The sequence below is a fragment of the Cupressus sempervirens genome, chromosome 1 (genome assembly GCF_028749045.1).
Source record: "Cupressus sempervirens isolate cs-2001-9-10 chromosome 1, ASM2874904v1, whole genome shotgun sequence".
In the NCBI taxonomy this organism is placed as follows: domain Eukaryota; kingdom Viridiplantae; phylum Streptophyta; class Pinopsida; order Cupressales; family Cupressaceae; genus Cupressus; species Cupressus sempervirens.
The window spans coordinates 432,605,104-432,625,524 of record NC_143118.1 but is presented as its reverse complement, the minus strand read 5'-3'; the positions used below and the strand labels follow the sequence as shown (position 1 = coordinate 432,625,524).

Genomic DNA, 20,421 nt, shown 5'->3' with positions numbered 1-20,421 from the left:
ATATTTTGGGTATGCTGTGCTAGAGCGATGGAAGTATATTGTAACAAGGTAGATAATGCATCAATTGTTTTCATAGTACTTCTCTATGTAGTCCTATTGTCATTTGGACTGCACCAACATGCCTAGCTTTCACGTAGCACATAGAAATGTGATAAATACGGTGCAGGGGACTGAAATAATCTGAAAACAAGATTTTATAATTTATCTTATGTCGGGCTTTTCTTTTGTTAATTGTTAGTTTGAAGACAAATAAGCTTTCATTAAATTATTTACGAGTTAAAACTGAATCATGACAGATTGTGGGTTTGTTTCATATTAGCTGGCTGATATATTTCCTTCTTTATTATAGATACAATATATTTTTCTTTTATTAAATATAAGGATTTCAAGTTTGTCATTATCATGTTTGACCCACACACATTTTCTGTTTGCTTTAGCAGTTTGATAACAGGCTTCTGGATTTTGAGGAATCTTAGCTCTTATCTTGGATTCATATTATTCTTTCCTTTTTTAATCATATTCTAGCTCAACTTATTAAAATTTTAAATAACCCAATTTATTGTAGTGCTCTTCTCAGAATTCTTGCATGTTACTAATTGATCTGATTCATTTTGTATTTGACAACTTGATTTGAGACAAGATTATTATACTGAGGTTTTCTACCTTCTAGTTGATGACTATTTCTTTGTCATTTGTTTGATAATTTTTTTCTTAGGCATACTTTAAGGTTGTCACTTAGCTCCATAACCTTATGCTTATCTCAAGGCTTCCAATTAATAAAAATTTGAAATGAGAATGAATGAAACTCAAATTGCATATACAGTAGATCCAAAAGCACAAACAAATCATCAGAAGTAGTCACAGTAAGCTTGGAGATGAGGTGCCAGTGTGGTAGTTAGTGACAAGGGGACACAGGAGCAAATTTTGGTAGGCATATTCTGGGTAAAGCATTTTGATCATATAGGAGCATATGGTATACAAGTATCTATGTTGATCATTGTAAATTAAAAGATGGTTGTTTAAAAAGATCCATGCATCAACCCCATATACAAATTGGCAAATTTGTGTTCAAATGCGCCCTCTCATGTTTATTAATGGTCAAACACACTTTCTTATATTTGTTAGTGGTCTATAGTTATACTGACTTGGATTTCCATACATATTGCAGAGTCAACAGAAAGGATAGTCAAGCTTGAGAGTTGGACACATCAAAAGAGTGGCAGTTTTGTTTCTTTACTAGATTTTGAAGAGCTAAAGAAAGGCTGAACAAGAAATCTAGAAAGATAAGTAATTACAAATAAGTGTAAATGTAAAGGGGGGTTTAATATGGCTTAAGATTTCAAGATTTATTTAGCATATTGTTTTCAGTAACTACTTGTAAAATTTTAGAAATATAATTTTATGTCTACCTTTCTGTTCATTAGGTTTAACTCAAAAGATTGTCATGTCTTGTACACTAATTTACATATTTATGCTTCCAAATAATGTCTGAAGATATTGAATGAGGAATAAGAAACAATAGGCTAATACTACAGGGGCCTTCTCTCAAAGTTATGCATTGTTTTTTAGTCAACATACTCTGAGAATTCTTTGTACCATATCTTATGTATAAGATGAATGGCATAAAATCAATATTCACACGAGAAGTTTCCTATCATAATGATTCGTGTCAAGATGAAAGAGAGTCCAATGATTTGATGCATTATTAGGAGGAAAGAAAATTTGCCTGCAACAAAATCACAATGATAGTGGTGACAGGCTATCACAAGTAGGGAAAATAAACAAACATAGAAGACAATATTGTGGATCTCAAAGGTAGTAGGAAGACATCAAAGCACTTCAACAGAAATAGCTACAAAATGTGTGCTTAGATGTGTAGGAAGATAGAATCCTTGTAAAGGTAGACATGAAATCATTAGATTTTAATATTTGGAATATTTCCACTAGATAGCTTGAATACGAAGTTTCCATGTGACTATATGCATAGGATCTTCATTTATGTGCCAAAAAACATCTTTTTTAATGGAAACATGTCAGCATACATGGTATCACCACCTCTGCAAGTGGAATATAATGATATAAGTCTGACTATGCGTAGGGTCTTCATTATGTGCCAAAAAAACATCTTTTTTAATGGAAACATTTCAATATACTTAGATATCATCATCTCTATCTTTATAGAAGATTACAATGATATGAGTAAGAGTACATCTAAACTGCAAGCCTCCTTTGGCTAAGCAGCCATGAGTAGGGGTGTCTTGCCTATTAAACTCACTAAGATATCAAACTTGACCCACACACACCTTCAGGGGTAAAAACCTTGGTGGATGACTTTCTATATCTCATTCCATCATCATCACCAGTTGTGCTCAACTAATTGAGCTACAATCCTTTGGCGCAAATAAACATTTAAAGGACATTTTGGGATTTAAGACTTGATCAAGTTGTCTCTAGGTAATATAAACATTTATCATTTCTTGAAGTACCGACATGTAAGTTTTTTAAAATAATGAAAGAGATGTCCACCAAATCTCTAGCATTGATTGGAATATATGCTTATCAACATTAATTGTGGTTTGAGTATGTTTAATGGATGACAAGGAAATTTGCACACTTAGTGTTAAATTTAGGAACCGGAAATAAAATATAGCAATGAATGAAAACAAAAATACAAAACAATTAAACCACACAAGGCTTTTATCCTGAGAAAAACCCTCCTCACTAAGAGAAGCAATTCAGCCCCCTAAAATAGATCCTTTATTCAGTATCTTAAAGATATTACACCAAGTCTTGCTTATGATTGAATACTTCAGATTAATTCAAGTGATAAGATTTCTGATGATTTAACACCAAAAAAAAAATCTATTACAATCTCTCAAAAGAAATATTAATGTTTTGATACAAAAGATGTAGTAGCCTCCCTCAGATAATAATATCAAAATTACAACACACTAATAGGTAGCAGTTTTTATGATTAATAATCTAGTGTGATCAATACCACTCTAACAAAATAAATTGAACTATACTTGTAGACCATCGACAATGCTACAATGCAAATATGATGAAGAAATGAAAAATATGAATTGTAGACTCAATAGCCAAAAGAGATATCATCGCCAGAGATAAAGAGTTGCTTGACAACCCTTTTAACCATTGTCCATTACAATAAATCATCAAATGTAAATATTAAATACCCAAATGAACATCTTCATTGCTGAATCTGCCAACAAGGATAGTTATACACACATAGAGCCCAGTCGGATGCCAAAAAGGAACAGTAGTCCAAATTAATAATGATTCCAAATAAGTACGAGGATGGTTCCATAATATGACATGATATGCTGCAAATAACCAAGCAAAAGCGACGCTTGTAAAGAATAAACAAACATAGACAGTGAAAAACAAACTTCCATAATAAACTAATGCCAAGTCAGTATAATCTCATGTTGTAGAGGAAACACACGATCATAGAATACTTGACAAACTGGAACCAAGAAGAATGTTAACAGATGATGCCAAGGATGAGCAACATAGAAATAACTTGGGTCGAATAAAAACACCAAAAAATATGTTGAAGATCATAACAAACAATGCATGATTAGAATGAGAATACAACATTGAAGAGGAAAAAGAAGGTACAACATGTTAAAGCATTAATAGTAAGAGAATCTTAGGTAAACTATCTGTCTCACTGCGACATGATTCAGCACTTGCTCTTAGCAAGAGAGAGAGCTTGAGAATGTCCTCTCAAGACAACTGCATATAGTTGCAATCAAAGATAGTGTCAACAGAAAACTTTGTCATAGATTTAAAAATTGTTATCTTAGTATAGCAATAATCACCATAGCTACTCCTAGTTACTGAATCATAAAATAAAGTCATGAAGTCACACTCATGACTTCCGTCATGCCTACTAGCAATGGATGGATCAAGGGATTTCACCTCAAACCTCTCTCACAGAGAAGAACTCACTAACAAGGGATTGCACCTTGAAATTCTCTTAGAGAGAAGAACTCATCAACAAGCAATTGCACCCCAAACCTTTCTCACAAAGATGAAAACATTAACAAGGGATTGCATCTCAAAATTCTTTCATAGAGAACAACTCATTAACAAAATGTACAAGATATTGAAGCTAAGATTCTTTCTCAGCAAGAGAATCATTTTCCACTACACCAAGCTTATCAAGGAAGTAGTAGAACTTCACTTTGAGAAGCGGCTTGGTAAGAATCTTTGAAGTCTTTTCCTCTGTAGAAATGTACTTGAGCTCAATAGATTTCCTTTGAACCATTCCCTTAAATAATGGTATTTAATTTCCACATGGTTTGTCCTAGTCATGAAACACTAAATTAACTGAAAGATTTACATAACTTTGATTATCACACATGATTACAATAGGTTCCAAAGGCTGTCCAAATAAATCTGCAAATAAAATATGAAGCCACACGAATTCTTTTGCAGCCATACATCCTGCAATATATTATGCTTTGGCTGTGCTTTGGGCCACAAGAGATTGATTCCTGTTGTACCAAGAAACTATGGTTGAACCTAGGCTGAAACATCATCCTGGAGTACTCTTCCTGTCAGGTACGCACCCTGCCCAATCTCAATCAGATAATCCTTGTAAATTATGCTCAATACCTGAAGAATACTCTAATCCATATCCTACAATACCATGAACATATGTCAATATATGTTTGGCTACCACAAGATGAATTTGTCTTGGGTCAAACATACACTGACTCAAGGTATTCATTGCATAACATATATCAGATCTTGTGTTTGGCAAGTACACTAAGGTACCAATTAGTTGCATGTACATGGTAGGATCAACCAAATCTAAAACAACTGCATCCTTGTGTAATTTTTTTCTAATTTTTTTAGTAGTAACCATAGATTTGCACTGTAGCATTCCAACCATTTAAAAATATCTTATTGCATATTTACCTTGACTTAAAATAATTCTATTTGATCTTTTCCATACCTCAATTCCAAGAAAATAATGCAAGAAGCCAAGATCTTTCATTTCAAATTTTGAATTAAGCTCTTTCTTACACTTAATAATGGGAACATCATCATCAGTAAGAAACAAGTTATTAATGTAAAGTACAAGAATCAACAACATGTCGTCATTTTCCTTAAATATAGATATGGATCAACACCATATTTATAAAATAGCAGAGAGAGAGAGAGAGAGAGAGAGTGGAGAGGGAGAGAGTAAGAGTGAGAGTGAGAGAGAGAGAGTAGGCAGTGGGAGAGGGAGTGGGAGAGGGAGAGCAAGTGAGAGAAAAAGTAGGGGATGGAAGAGGAGAGAGGGGGGATGGGTGTGTGTGTGTCAAAGAGAGAGAGAGTCAAGAATGAGAGGGGAGAGAGAGATAGAGAGAGTAGGCAATGGTAGAGGGATGGGAGAGAGAGGGAGAGAGTGAGAGAGAGAGAGAGAGAGAGAGAGAGAGAGAGAGAGAGAGTAGGCGGTGGGAGAGAGAGGTGGAATGGAAGCATTTAAGAGAGATAAAGTAGGGGATGGGACAGAGTAGGCAGTGGGACAAGGACTGCGAGAGAGAGAGAGAGGGGGGGAATGGGAATGTGTATTTATTTATAAGAGAGATAGAGTAAAGGATGGGAGAGAGTGTGAGAGTTTGAGAGAAAGTAGTAGGGGATGGGAGAGAGAGTGAGAGTAAGGGATGGGAGAGAGAGAGAGAGAGAGAGTAGAGAGGAAGAAAGAGAACTTGAGAGAGATAGACAGTAGACAGTAGGAGAGGGAGTGGGAGAGGGTGAGGGAGAGGGAGAGAAATAGGGGGGATGGGAGTGTGTGTGACAGATGTAGAGAGTAGGGGATGGGAGAGAAGAAGAAGAGTGGGGGGATAAGAGTGTGTGTATCTATGAAAGTAAGAGAGTAGGGGATGGGAGAGAGTGTGAAAGTGTGAAAGTAGGGGGTGGCAGAGAGAGAGTACGATGATGGGGGAGAGAAAGTAGGCGATGGGAGAGGAAAAGAGAGAGGGGGGATGGGAGTGTGTGTGTGTAAGAGAGATAGAGCAGGGGATGGGAGAGAGTGTGAGAGCGTGAGAGTAGGGTGTGGATGAGAGAGAGAGTACAATGATGGGGGAGAGAAAGTAGGCGGTGGGAGAGGGAAAGAGAGAGGGGGGATGGGGGTGTATGTGTAAGAGAGATAGAGTAGGGGATGGGAGAGGAGAGAGAGAGTAGGGGATGGGGGAGAGTAGGGGATGGGAGACGAGAGAGAGAGCAAGGGATGGGGGAGAGAGTGGGAGAGGCAGAGAGAGCTTGTACAAGATGGGAGAGAGAGATAGTAGGTAGTAGTAGTGTGAGTGTGAGAGAGAGTACGACGATGGGGGAGAGAAAGTAGGCAGTGAGAGAGGGAGAGAGAGGGGGAATGGGAATGTGTGTAAGAGTGACAAATTAGGGGATGGAAGAGAAGAGAGAGAGTAGGGGATGGGGGAGAGAAATTAGGTGGTAGGAGAGGGAGAGAGATAGGGGGGATAAGAGTGTGTGTGAGAGATCTAAAGAGCCAGGGATGGGAGAGGAGAGGGGGTGAGAGAGGTAGAGAGAGTAGGTGGTGGGAGAGAGAGAGTGAGAGAGAGTAAAGGATGGGAGAGAGTAGGAAGAGAGAGGGAGGGGATGGGAGAGAGAGTAGGGAGGATGGGGAGTGATGTGTTTTGAGAAAGTAGGGGGTGGCAGAGAGAGAGTACGACGACGGGGGAGAGAAAGTAGGCGGTGGGAGAGGAAAAGAGAGAGGGGGGATGGGAGTGTGTGTAAGAGAGACAGAGCAGGGGATGGGACAGAGTGTGAGAGTGTGAGAGTAGGGGGTGGCAGAGAGAGAGTACGACGATGGGGGAGAGAAAGTAGGCAATGGGAGAGGGAAAGAGAGAGGGGGGGATGGGGGTGTATGTGTAAGAGAGATAGAGTAGGGGATGGGAGAGAGTGAGAGAGTAGGGGATGGGGAGAGTGTGAGAGTGTGAGAGAGTAGGGGATGGGAGACGAGAGAGAGAGCAGGGGATGGGGGAGAGAAAGTAGGCGATGCGAGAGAGAGTGGGAGAGGCAGAGAGAGCTTGTACAAGATGGGGGAGAGAGAGTGGAGAGGGAGAGAGAGAACTTGAAAGAGAGATGGTAGTAGTAGTGTGAGGGTGAGAGAGAGTAGGGGGTGGTAGAGAGAGTACGACGATGGGGGAGAGAAAGTAGGCGGCAGGAAAGGGAGAGAGAGGGGGAATGGGAATGTGTGTAAGAGAGACAAAGTAGGGGATGGGAGAGAAGAGAGAGAGTAGGGGATGGGGGAGAGAAATTAGGTGGTAGGAGAGGGAGAGGGAGAGAGATAGGGGGGATAAGAGTGTGTGTGAGAGATCTAAAGAGTTGGGGATAGGAGAGGAGAGGGGGTGAGAGAGGTAGAGAGAGTAGGTGGTGGGAGAGGGAGGGTGAGAGAGAGTAAAGGATGGGAGAGAGGAGGAAGAGAGAGAGGGAGGGGATAGGAGAGAGAGTAGGGAGGATGGGGAGTGATGTGTTTCGAGATAGTGCATACGCACTATAGTGCGTACGCGCTTTGTAGTGCGTACGCACTATCTCAAATCACCAAAAAATGGTCAAAAACCAACCTTGGGGCCCATTTCATCCATTTTTTACTTTTGGTCTGTTATGCTCTCTGTTATTCCGACAGAAAACACGGGTTTCAACATCTAGAAAACACTATTTCAACACTTTTGGAAGCTAGCAAACACCAAATTCAATCATTGGATACGTGATTTGAAGAATTTTTGAATATTCTTTTAATAGAAAAGGTTAGTGCAATCCATTTTAAATATTGTTTGTCGATATATAGATACAAATTTGATTATAATTTGATATGTTATGTAATATATAGTGAATTCATTAAAAATTGTATGTTTGAATGAAATGTTATTTCGAAATGGTTAGAAATTTGACAAGTCGTTTGATATATATTGTGTATTCATTCAAATAATTATAATTTTTATATGTAATTGAATAATTTGTAATTTACACATTTTAAGTAATTCAGATGTTTGAATAATTTGACATGTAGAAATCATCATCATGCCAAGGAAGAAACCAAAGATTCAAACAAATGCAGATAGGGAGAGAGATTTGACAATTAAAAGAGATAAAATGAAATTACTACGTGAACAAAGAAAATTGCAAAGTAATGATGAAGAATTAACTTTCGAAGAGGATCAAGAACCACCAGTACAAAGAAACAAGGAGGAAGAATTAGAAAGACAAAGAGAACGAATGAGATTGTTACGCTCAAGAAGACAATTGAATTGTGAAGCTACACCATCCTCCAATGTTGGAGTCATATCGTTCGCTACACCATCTTCGAATGTTGGAGTCATATCATCCACTACACCATCTTCCAATGTTGAAGTCATATCATCCTCTCATGTTGAAGAGACACTGATTTATAGATCCGACGATATACACACTCCATCATGTCATGTTGAAAGCACATTATCAACACATCAAGTAGGTGATATTCCATCTTTTACATCTTATTGTCAAGGCACATCATCTTCAGTTCAAGGTACGCAATACACTCAACCTTATATTGATGTTCAAAATGTTGAGAGAATTGAAGAGATTAGAACACCTTATAGAATTCGTTTTAGAAAACCAAAATATTTGATTGATATTGATACTAACATTTTGAAACCAATGCTTGACAAGATTAGCAAACGTACTTGTCAAAGAAAAGTTAATCATATGTGGAGATTATTTTTTGAAGAATTAAATATTACAGGTCAATGCCAATTATTTGTTGAAATGATGAGGAATTTGAAATTTAGGCCTATCATGAAGATTCTTGGGCTAAGAACGATGGATGATTCAAATGAAAGAATTTTTTTTAAAGAATCTAATGAGTGCTTATGACAAAGTGGGTTCTAAATCACGCACCAAAGATAGTAATATCACAAGACGAGTACTCACATCGACAATAGTAAGTAGCCAAATGAAGAAAGCTCGACTCATGAGAAAGACAAGCAAAACATTAAAAATTGGTAGAGGTACCTTAAGGAGAGCCATGCTAAGGCGTGAGAGATTAGAAGATCCAACAAAAAATGAGTTATGAACATTTAGTGGTAGACTACCGCAAAAGAATAAAGAAATTAGTGAAGCCTTGAAATCATTGATCGAAGATTTTTGGAAAAATAACACACCTGTTTCTCCTAATCAAAGAGATGTTGTAAGAAGGAGGATTGATAGCCGAAATCGCGAGCCACATGCGAAACTTTTTTTGGACTCAACTCAGACACAATTTTTTGCAAAATTTATTGATATGTATCCTCAAATTCGAATAAGTCAAAGATTTTTTGAGATGGGTAAACCTTTTTATGTGAAAATAAATCACACACGCACAACTTGTTGTTGTAGGATACATATTGAATTTTCTAACCATTTTGATGTTTTTAGGCACATATGCATAGTTTTGCATTCTCAGTTTTTTTTGCAGGATTGTGATATAAAAAAGCCACCAAGATCTTCAAGGGAATTCATATCCAACATTTTATGTGAAATAAGGGACGACCAACAATTTTACAAGACATCATGCTTGGATGGTACGTGCTTATTTTGTGGTTCTTTGCAACTTTTATCAACTTGTCAACATATGGATAGTACACATGCAATTGGAAATGAAATAGTAGATTACGGAAAATTCAAGACAGTGACATATGCTCTAAAAGATGGGAAACATGGTAAAAAATGTGATCTAGTTATTGAAAAGATTCCAGTGTATGAGTTCATGAAGATTTTTCGTGAAAAGATTATGTACGAGTATGCAAGGCATACCCATAGAGCTTGATGGTTGGATTTGCAATTCAAGTTGTGCAAGGATACGTTTTCATTGGATACCATTGTTTCGGTTGTAAATTTTGCAGAGAACTACACACTACAACCACAAAATGAGGTGCAAGCAAAGTATTATACATCTCAATAGGTTTCTATATTTGTTCACATAACATTTATGCATTCACCTACAAGTACAGAGGATGACATGAAGATTTTGAGGGAGTACCATTTTTACATCAGCGATGATCGATCACATTCTACGGAGTTTGTACATGGTTGTTTTCAACTATTTTATGGAGATTTGGCTAACAGGGGCATATCATATCGTCAACACATTATTTGGTCAGACATTTGTGCATCTCAATTCAAGAATGCACAAATGTTCTATTGGTTGAGCAGGATGCACAGGTTGTGTAGAATTCAATATATGTGAAATTTCATAGAGGCTGGTCATGGTAAGGGAGAGCACGATGGTGCAGGCGCATGCATTAAAAGAGCCTTGGCTCGTGAAGAACTAAAGTACAAAGATGGAGCAATATTGATAGATGCAAAATCCATCGTCCAATGGTGTAACGCTACAATGGGTCCAGGTAAGGAAGGTGAGTCTACAGTTCGTAGATTTTTTTGGTTGATAGATAATACTAACATTGCACCATATCAAGATTGTTGCACACTAACAGGATCTAGTGAGTTACACTCTTTTAGAAGCTCTGATGCAGGTTCATGGAGTATCCACACACGAAAAATGGCATGCTATTGTCCATTATGTGCAGAGGAAAATTGGGATGACTGTGAGTCAACTGAATGGGTGGACAAATGGGATATACGGGTTTTGGATCCAATTGACACCTATCGTCCCCCACAAGCACTGGAAATGGTAGAGATGGATTCATCTATTGACTTTGACCGCTTGTCAGATTTAGTGCAACCTGGTATATATATATCATAGAAACGTGAATCGGAATCGGATCGGAATCGGCAAGGCCGAATCGAATCGTGAATCGGCAATGAATCGGCAAATTTGAAAAAACCCTTTAAATTTAAAGATTTTAACAATTTAAAACTTATTTCATGCACCCTTTAATGAATATAACTTAAGCACACTATAACATCATCAAATAGAAGTTAAAACTTAACATACATAAACATGAAACATAAAATCCATCACATACGTAACTATGTTATCTAAGATTCTAAAATGTAAATTGTAGGCTAGCTGAAGTAAATAGAAATCAAATGATCATAATGATTTAAATCATAGAATGTATGTAAGATGATCCATAAGACATCAAATCATAAATTTATGTAAGAATCTAAGATGAAGATCCATGAAAGTTTGAAACTTTGAAACATATGTCTATCAATGATTCAGTATCAATATCTGTAAACAAAATATAAAAACAAGGCTCCAGCTCAAGCCTCAGGCTCATAGTCATCATCATCCTCAACATCATCCTCAAGCTCGGCTACAGCCTCAGCCTCAGCCTCTGAGTATCCAGTCTGCCTAGTAGCAAGGCGTCTAATGTAGGTCCTAGAGGACTGTCGAGCCATATCTCCCGCATATAAGATGGGCTCACGAATGTCGCTAGGGCCTGTGTCTGTGCGTGCACGTGTGCGTCTACCAATGCCTGAAGAATGTGCTCTAGCTGCCTCAGCCTCTATATCCACCTGGTCAATCCACGCACGGTCTTCCTCAGTGAAGACTGGATCTACAACCTCTGTGAGCCACTCTGATTCTGGATCAATCTCCTCCAGAATGATCGGAGAGGAGTCAGTGCCCAAAATCTGTCTGATCCTAAGACGGAGGTTGTAATGAACGAAGACAAGATTATTCAACCTCTGCACTGTCAACCTGTTTCTCCTCTTCGAGTGGATGTGCTCGAACATGGACCAACTGCGCTCACATCCAGAAGCGCTGCTTGGCTGACTCAGAATACGAATGGCAATTTTTTGAAGTTTTGGGGTTGTGGCCCCAAACATTTGCCACCATCTATCTGAAATAAGGGAAAATAAAAATAATTAGTCTCATTTACAAATTACAAATTACAAGTTAACTCTAAAATTACATAATCAACTTTAAGTTTAGAATCTAGATTCATGAACATTGAATATATTATTTAATTTTTACCTGGCTGTATTGTTTCCCGAGCATCTATGGCTACCCTGCTAGAGAAAAGTGGCCCTTCTTTATTATTGAACTTATCAAGCTCAATAATTGCAGCACTGCTATCCTCATCAGTACTCAACCTCTGGATCACTGTATATAATCCGGTGAGAACCTCCTCATCCGCCTTGAAGTCAGGACGGAAACGAAATGCCGAATTCAAAAAGTAAGCTGCTGCATGGATGGGTCTGTGGAGCTGATTCTGCCATCTCCTATCAATGATGTCCCAAATAGGGGCATACTTCTCCTGCACTCCTGCATACTGAGCTCTAATGGCCTCCTTGGCACTATCCATGCCCTCATATATGTAGCCCGTAGAGGGCTTCTCCCCATCAGCAGTTCGTAGGAGAGATACAAGAGGCTCAGTGGCCTACATATAAAGTAAAACAAAAATTTGAGTCAAAACTTAAACATAGAATAATTCAATAATATAAGGTAAAACTAAATCATTAAACAATTAGCATAGTAAACTGTAAAATATTAAATGTTAAATTGCAATAAAATTACCTTAAGTATTTCTCTAGCAGGTTTCCAAAAACCATCATCATCAAATATGCAATCCACCACATCTATCCCTGCAGTGGTCGTAGCATAGGAAGATGAAATCCACTCCCGCCCAACAAACATGCTCCTCAAATCATCCCTTGATGTCAACAAGGACTGCAAGGTGATGAAATTCGAGGCAAACCTCGTGATCCCTGGACGAGCTAACTCTTTGTCTCCTGTGTACTTCCTCATTGTGCTAAGGACAAATGAATGATTATAAATAAACTTACATATGTTTTTTGCCCTTTCCACACATGACTTGACCCACTCAAGTTTGCCAATTTCCTCCAACATGAGGTCAAGGCAGTGTGCTACACAAGGGGACCAAAATATGGTGGGGTGCCTCTCCATCAAAAGTTTTCCTACAACAATTTTAAGATAATTAGAAATTCAAATTTCAAACATGTTAGAACTTAGAACTTAGGAAACTTAGAAATTCTAAGTTAGAATTAGAAAAAGTTCAAAATTCAAATAAATTTATTTTCAAAACTTAAAAAGTTAAAAGTTTACCTGCAGCAACATAACTTGCTGCATTATCCGTCACCACTTGCACCACATGTTGTTCCCCCACCTCTGCTATAACTTCCTCAATAACCTCACATAAGTATGTGGCTTTTTTTACATGAGCAGAAGCATCAATGGATTTGAGGAACATGGTATATCCTACAAGTAACAAAACAACGAATTATAATTACTATTAGCAATCAACAAATCAAAATTTGAAATAGTCAATCACGATTCAAAATTATGTATGTAGGAAAGTAGAATGATCAATCACCTCCACAGGATACAAGAAAATTGAGGAGTGTTCTTCCCCTCCTATCTGTCCAACCATCAGTCATGATGGTGCAACCCTTTTCGATCCACTCCTTTCGGTTGTCCTCAAGCTCATGCCTCATATCCTCAACCATTTCCTCCAGGAGGTATCCACTCAACTCAGCCTCAGTTGGGGCTTTAAACCCCGGACCACAAATGGCAACTGCATCTATCATGTTCTGCCAATAAGGAGTCCTGTCACAAATAGATAATAATATTGATTAGAAATTTAGATGTCAAAAACTAAAATCATAAAACAAGTAGATATAATTAAAGTTTTACTTTTACTTTTAACTTTAACTTTGAAGATAACAAAGAAAAAAGAATCAATTACCTGGCTGCAATAAATGGAATGTTGCAAAAGTACCAGAATTTGCAAATCTCTTTTCTGGCAGCATCATGAATCTCCTTGTTCAAACCCATGCCCTCAAGCGTGGGTTGGGAGCCAGGAGTAGTGCGGGGCACAAAGTAACTATCCATTCTGCTTTTCCGCACTCTAGGCCGCAATAGGTTGGTGTTGGACTCTGTCTCAGTATGAGACTGACTACCACTAACACTCACATGAGCACTAGCACTAGGATGAAAAGGAGGCCTAGAAGAACCCTCCCCAACACAACCTATGGATGCGGAAGCTGATGCAGATGCACTTGCAGATGTAGATGCGGTTGCGGATGTGGGAGCACGGGAGCCAATACCTCTTAACCCTTCAAGTTGCATTTTCTTAGTCAACTTGTCTTGTTCAATTTTTTCTAATGCCACTAAACAAGAGCGTTTTGCCTCAGCGGTTTGTTGAGTGCAAACTGTGACATCATGGCCAGGTATGCCAGCAATGTGGTATTTCAATCTATAGATACCTCCCGAATTTATTTTTTCTTTGCAAAATATACATTTTGTTTGATATTTGGTTCTCCCAGGAAACTCTTCATTATATTTCCAGCATTCATCTTTTTTACCCATTGTGGAAATTGGAAAATGAAAGCAAAGGGCTGCTGCAATAAAAAAATTCATGTAAAAAATCAAAGTTTGCAACTAATAAACAAAAACTACAAAACAACAAACCCTAGTTTGCAATTTAGTAAAACTAAAAATAAAAAACATTCAAGATTTGCAAATGAAGTTTGAACACTAAAAAAATTTAACAAAAAATGCATACTACACTAACATGCAAAAAAAAAACCAACACTTACCTCTTGCAAATGAGTTGAGGAGTGTTGATATTGACTCCTTAATGCTCCCAATGCAATTTATGGCCTCCCCAAATGGACTTCTGATCTCTTTTGTGCTCTTCCTTCTTGCCGGTTGGAAACCTATGGATTCTCTTTTCTCTTCTTCTCTCTCACTCTTCCTCTCTTCTACTCATACTAAGCAAATAGAAGGCTCTTTAGGGTTATAACAAAGAGGAAAGTCAACTTAGAAAGCAAATAAAACATGTGTTTTTTTTTAAAAATTGAACTTTCTATCCTTGCTGCCGCGGCCGATTTCTGGAGATTCACGATGGCGATTTTGGCGATTTTTGCCATGAATCGCCGATTCAGGCGATTTAGGCGATTCACACGAAAAAATCGCCACCAGATATTTCCGATTCCAAAAAAATCGGGAGCCATGAATCTTATCGCGATTTCGGCGATTTCGACGATTTCATGGCGATTTTTGGAACTATGATATATATATATATATATTTATATATCTTTGTAATTTCAATATGTAACTTTATAACTTTTACCCAAGTATTTTCTGAATTAATGACCGCATTTTGTACATTTGTCACTGCAGGCCATGTTTTTGCTATTATTGCACCTGAAGACAATGAAGAAGGGACAAATTATTATTTGTGTCGTTGTGTTGAAGCCAAACAAAAATTGGATCGCTTGGTTATAGATGGTGAAGGTTTAGAGTACCATGTCGGTGCCGTGGTTGTAACAGGCACATGGCTTAGACGATATCCTATGAAGAATCCTAACTTGTGGTTATTCGAGGATTGGCAAACAGAGAGGAAGATTCTTCATTATTCAAACCTTGTTGTCGCATCAAATGTCCACTTGATAAAATATGGTGGAAAACCACATAATAAGATTCTTTGGAAAGTTCGCGAGTTAGACCATGAGGCAATACTTGAGACATTAAAATGTCGAGCAGATCCAGTTGGCTCATTAGATTGAATTGGGAGAGAGAGAGAGAGAGAGAGAAAAGGTGATCAATTGGATCCAAATACAATGTTACAACCTCTTCCCCAAGACTATCACATGACTAAGGTGGACCGTATTGTTATGATGTGTAAGTGATGAGATTTAGTTTTGATTTGTTTAGAATATAGATACATTATTTGAATTTATATTAGATTCTTTAATAGGACCCATTTTTTAATCTTATCTTAGATTTGTTATTGTGCTAATTCTTCATTTGTAGGTCACCAAAGAAGAGGGCTAATAAAGTTGATGCACAAGTGATAAAGGGTGAGATGCCAAAATCATCTGCGAAATGGTATTATCAATTCACATCCTCAATATTTATTAGTGTTCTATGATAATCATCTTATGCCTGGAATTGCAGAGGTTAAATTATGTCAATACTAAGGTTTGTAGCATCAATACTAAGGTTTTTAGCATCAATTGGTCATGCTAAGTATAGTAGTTGTATCATGAATCCTTCTGAACCAATATGACTAAGATTCTCAGAAGAAGACTAAACCATATCATCTGTCTACTCCCTCTTTATATAAGAGTTTGTCAAACAATGAGAATGAAACATTGATTATTACTCCCCCCTCAATGTAAAATTCTCATTGATTGCATTTTGTAAAGTTTTAAGTCAGTATCAACCTCTATATCATTGTATTCTTCTTATCATCAAATTACACAACAATGAGAATATGAACGATGACTTCTTCACATGAACCTGACAATTATAAATGTTACACCTTAATAAATGTTTGGGCTTGGTCTTTACCATTCGAGCTTATAATACAATACATTGGCTTCATTTTTATTTGGAAGTATTTATTATGTTTGTTCCAAAAGTCATTCTTCATTTGCCAATATGAAAATGCGACTATCATGAAAGGCATAGTCTTATAATTTGTAATTTGTATAATGGTATAAAAGCTTGGTTGTGGGTTTGAATCCATTGCCCCCATGACCCTCCTTCTCATGCATTTATTCTATTTATTCTTCTACCTCCTCCTCCGCTTGGCCATTTTGCAACACCATCTGGATGGAACTCTAGCCTTCCTCAAAACCATTATACATGACCTCTCCTTCTTCAAGATATTCTATAAAAAGTTCCTCAACCCTTGAACCTTTCAAAACCCCAATCTCAATGGAAGGCTTCTAGACCAAAGGAACTAGTAGATCCGGTTCTTTAAGAGAAAGAGACAACAAATCCAATTTTCTATTGACTAGATGGAAAATTGGGGAAATCATTTCAATTAGTTGTAAATCGAAAGGAATTATAAGTAAACTATATCAATATAATAAGTAACTTAGTAATTATATCAATATAATTTAATTACTAAGGAAATGAATTTATTACTCTAACATATAGTACATTATTTTGCAGACAAAGGTGTTGAATTTGATGCTTAACAGATTTACATACATGTATAATAAATAATAAGTGTTGTAGCTTTGGGATCAACACTATAAAATGAAAGATGTCATACTACATTCACAGAGGTACCAAAATATTTTATTTGATATGAAGACAAAAGAAAATGTGTATTCTTTGTAACTGCATTTGAGTCTCATGTATTATCATTTTCAGCTATTGACATCAGAGATACCTTTACATCTTCATCATTGTATTGATCAACGAGTCCTTATTGCACTCACTAGTTCTAAGCCAATGACTAAGGTATGAAAGAGTTTACATTAAAATTTCATTAGTACTAAAATTCAATATAAAATTCATAGGCACAATTGAGTGGTAACTTTGATAGTTTTTGTAGGGTCTTATTATTCCTGACCATCAGTGTATCCTTGAGGTGTATATACAGAGGAATTATCAGCTAGCTGTAAGAAAATATTAAGTTTTATGTGTAAATATATTTTTTTTTTTATATCAAATAGTTATTTATTCATATATAATTTTGATTGTAACATGTCGAGTTACAGAAGATTCTAGACTAATGGACTAGTGAGCATGTTAGGAAGACCTTGTTATATACACTGGTTATCTCCCACTTGTTGGCAATTAAAGACAATTAGGGATTTATTTTGTTCCCCTAGTTGGAAAGAGTATATATCTAATGATGTACATTTTACACCTATATGGCATTATTGGGCATATGCTTTGTATAATTTTTTCTATGTATGTCATTTTTTACATATACTACATGTATGACATTATTAGACATATGCTTATGATGTTTCAAATTATTGATAAATGAATTATATGATATTGTTAGACCTTATGGAATCAACTTTGATTTTTTGTTATCACATTGGTTTGATGCTTGTATTCAATCAATCAACATATTTTCCTTTTAATTCTTCCACATTTGGCATATCCATCTAACAATGAACTTATGATACTCCCATCAAGAAGTGCATGATTGCATGGTTTTATGGTGGATGTCCCTCTCTTTTTTAAATTCCAATTTTATTCATCTACATGAGTAAGGGAGATCAATTCCATTTCTTTCAATTGTATTTAAAGGTCATTAAAGTTTTTTCAAACAATGTGATTAAATAAATATTATTCAGCATTTACCTCTATCATCAAGGTTGATTCATTCCTCCTCTTATTTTACCAAATAATTTGGATGAATCACCCATGGCTCCTTACATTTCTTGAAGAAAATTTTCAAAGACTTTGTAACATGTCTTCTCTTCTTCCATATAGTTCATGTTCATTGAAGACATTTGGTCAAACAATATATATGCTTTGTATATTCTCACAACACCAATAGTCATGGTACAATGCTTACAAGATCCATAGTTGAAGAGAAGCTATGTGAAGCTTCTAGAACCATGGACCTATACTTAATTTAGTATTATTGCATCCATGTTACTTATGAAAGTGGAACTTTCACATATATAAGTAGGGAAACCAAAATTGAAAGCCAAACTTAACATAGAAAAGTAAAGCAAGCCTCAACTATATTCTCATTAAACACTGTGAATTCAAATATCTTTGGCAGAGCATATCTCGGAGCTCGTGCAAGATATGGATGAGGTTCTAGTTCCTACAGGACCGTGTTGCAGAGACCTACAATAACCTCTCTCGCTTTTTGGAGATCGCATTCCGTTTTCATTCTACAACGCCATCTCGGGTGATGTTGAAACTTGCAGTGTTGGCGAGTACAAAGTTGCCAATTGCCAAATCTCTCTCATCTTTCGTCGTGGGATCAAACTGTCTGCTCCATTAGCTCTGGGTGGTCGGGTAAACCCTATCCCCAACCTCGTCTTGTCAGTGCTCAAACGTTCTCAGGCACGCTGAACCGGAATGTCCCTAACATACACTAAATGCCACAGGGCTGCAATCTTTGACGGGGCATATCTTGGAGCTCGTGCAAGATATGGATGAGATTCCAGTTCCTACAAGACCGTGTTACAGAGACCTACAATAACCTCTCTCGCTTTTTGGAGATCGCATTCCATTTTCATTCTACAACGCCATCTCAGGTGATGTTGAAACTTGCAGTGTTGGCCAGTACAAAGTTGACAATTGCCAAATCTCTCTCATCTTTCGTCGTGGGACCAAATTGTCTGCTCCATTAGCTCCGGGTGGCCAAGTAAACCCTATCCCCAACCTCGTCTTGTCCCCTTCAGTGCTCGAACGTTCTCTGGCACGCTGAACCGAAATGTCCCTAAGGGTCACTAAATGCCACAGGGCTGCAATCTTTGACGGGGCATATCTTGGAGCTCATGCGAGATATGGATGAGATTCCAATTCCTACAAGACCGTGTTACAGAGACCTACAATAACCTCTCTCGCTTTTTGGAGATCGCATTCCGTTTTCATTCTACAACACCATCTCGGGTGATGTTGAAACTTGCAGTGTTGGCCAGTACAAAGTTGCCAACTGCCAAATCTCTCTCATCTTTCGTCGTGGGATCAAACTGTCTGCTCCATTAGCTCCGAGTGGCCGGGTAAACCCTATCCCCAACCTCGTCTTGTCCCCTTCAGTGCTTGAACGTTCTCAGGCACATTGAACTGGAATGTCCCTAAGGGTCACTAAATGCCATAGGGCTGCAATCTTTGACGGGGCATATCTCGGAGCTCGTGCGAGATATGGATGAGATTCCAGTTCCTACAAGACCGTGTTACAGAGACCTACAATAACCTCTCGCTTTTTGGAGATCGCATTCCGTTTTCATTCATCAACGCCATCTCGGGTGATGCTGAAACTTGCAGTGTTGGCCAGTACAAAGTGGCCAACTGCCAAATCTCTCTCATCTTTCGTCGTGGGATCAAACTGTCTGCCCCATTAGCTCTGGGTGGCCGGGTAAACCCTATCCCCAACCTCGTCTTGTCCCCTTCAGTGCTCGAACGTTCTCAAGCACGCTGAACCGGAATGTCTCTAAGGGTCACTAAATGCCACAGGGCTGCAATCTTTGACGGGGCATATCTCGAAGCTCGTGCGAGATATGGATGAGATTCTAGTTCCTACAGGACCGTGTTACAGAGACCTACAATAACCTCTCTCACTTTTTGGAGATCGCATTCCGTTTTCATTCTACAACGCCATCTCAGGTGATGTTGAAACTTGCAGTGTTGGCCAGTACAAAGTTGCCAACTGCCAAATCTCTCTCATCTTTCGTCATGGGATCAAACTGTCTACTCCATTGGCTCCGGGTGGCCGGGTAAACCCTATCCCCAACCTCGTCTTGTCCCCTTCAGTGCTCGAACGTTCTCAGGCACGCTGAACCGGAATGTCCCTAAGGGTCACTAAATGCCACAGGGCTGCAATCTTTGATGGGGCATATCTCGGAGCTCGTGCGAGATATGGATGAGATTCCAGTTCCTACAAGACCGTGTTCCAGAGACCTACAATAACCTCCCTCGCTTTTTGGAGATCGCATTCCGTTTTCATTCTACAATGCCATCTCGGGTGATGTTGAAACTTGCAGTGTTGGTCAGTACAA

At 37.9% G+C, this 20,421-nt stretch overlaps 2 protein-coding genes across 6 annotated transcripts in view; one reads left to right on the top strand and one right to left on the bottom strand.

Annotated features, from left to right (window-relative positions):
• Window positions 1-1,437, top strand: part of LOC149578130 (vacuolar acid trehalase) — a 303,065-nt gene extending 301,628 nt beyond the window's left edge. The window contains exons 8-9 of one of the 5 annotated variants that reach the window (XR_016364224.1): window positions 824-927; window positions 1,178-1,437. Coding sequence is in view for 4 of the 5 variants with exons in the window: in XM_089827636.1 (XP_089683762.1) it covers window positions 827-895 (69 nt within the window). In the remaining variant the exon portion in view is untranslated. Of the gene's footprint in view, window positions 1-823; window positions 943-1,168 lie in introns of all 5 variants that reach the window. The other 4 variants (XM_089827636.1, XM_089827640.1, XM_089827650.1 and 1 more) reach the window with 4 other exon arrangements.
• A 9,595-nt stretch (window positions 1,438-11,032) lies between these two features.
• LOC149578129 (uncharacterized) lies at window positions 11,033-14,611 on the bottom strand. Its single transcript, XM_089827623.1, has 6 exons — window positions 13,671-14,611; window positions 13,299-13,531; window positions 13,031-13,183; window positions 12,482-12,882; window positions 11,939-12,344; window positions 11,033-11,804 (listed from the first exon to the last, which is right to left on the bottom strand). Exons 1-6 carry the CDS (start codon window positions 14,342-14,344, stop codon window positions 11,224-11,226), a joined length of 2,448 nt encoding a protein of 815 aa, XP_089683749.1. The 5' UTR covers window positions 14,345-14,611; the 3' UTR covers window positions 11,033-11,223.
• Between the last annotated feature and the right edge of the window lie 5,810 nt (window positions 14,612-20,421).

Excerpts from the sequence above, each read along its gene's own strand:
- LOC149578129 (XM_089827623.1), bottom strand. The coding sequence starts at position 14,344 with ATGAATTTTTTTATTGCAGCAGCCCTTTGCTTTCATTTTCCAATTTCC. Across the intron at positions 13,532-13,670 it reads ATTCCATTTATTGCAGCCAG|GACTCCTTATTGGCAGAACA; the intron begins GTAATTGATTCT and ends TATTTGTGACAG. Across the intron at positions 12,345-12,481 it reads CTGCTAGAGAAATACTTAAG|GCCACTGAGCCTCTTGTATC; the intron begins GTAATTTTATTG and ends CTTTATATGTAG.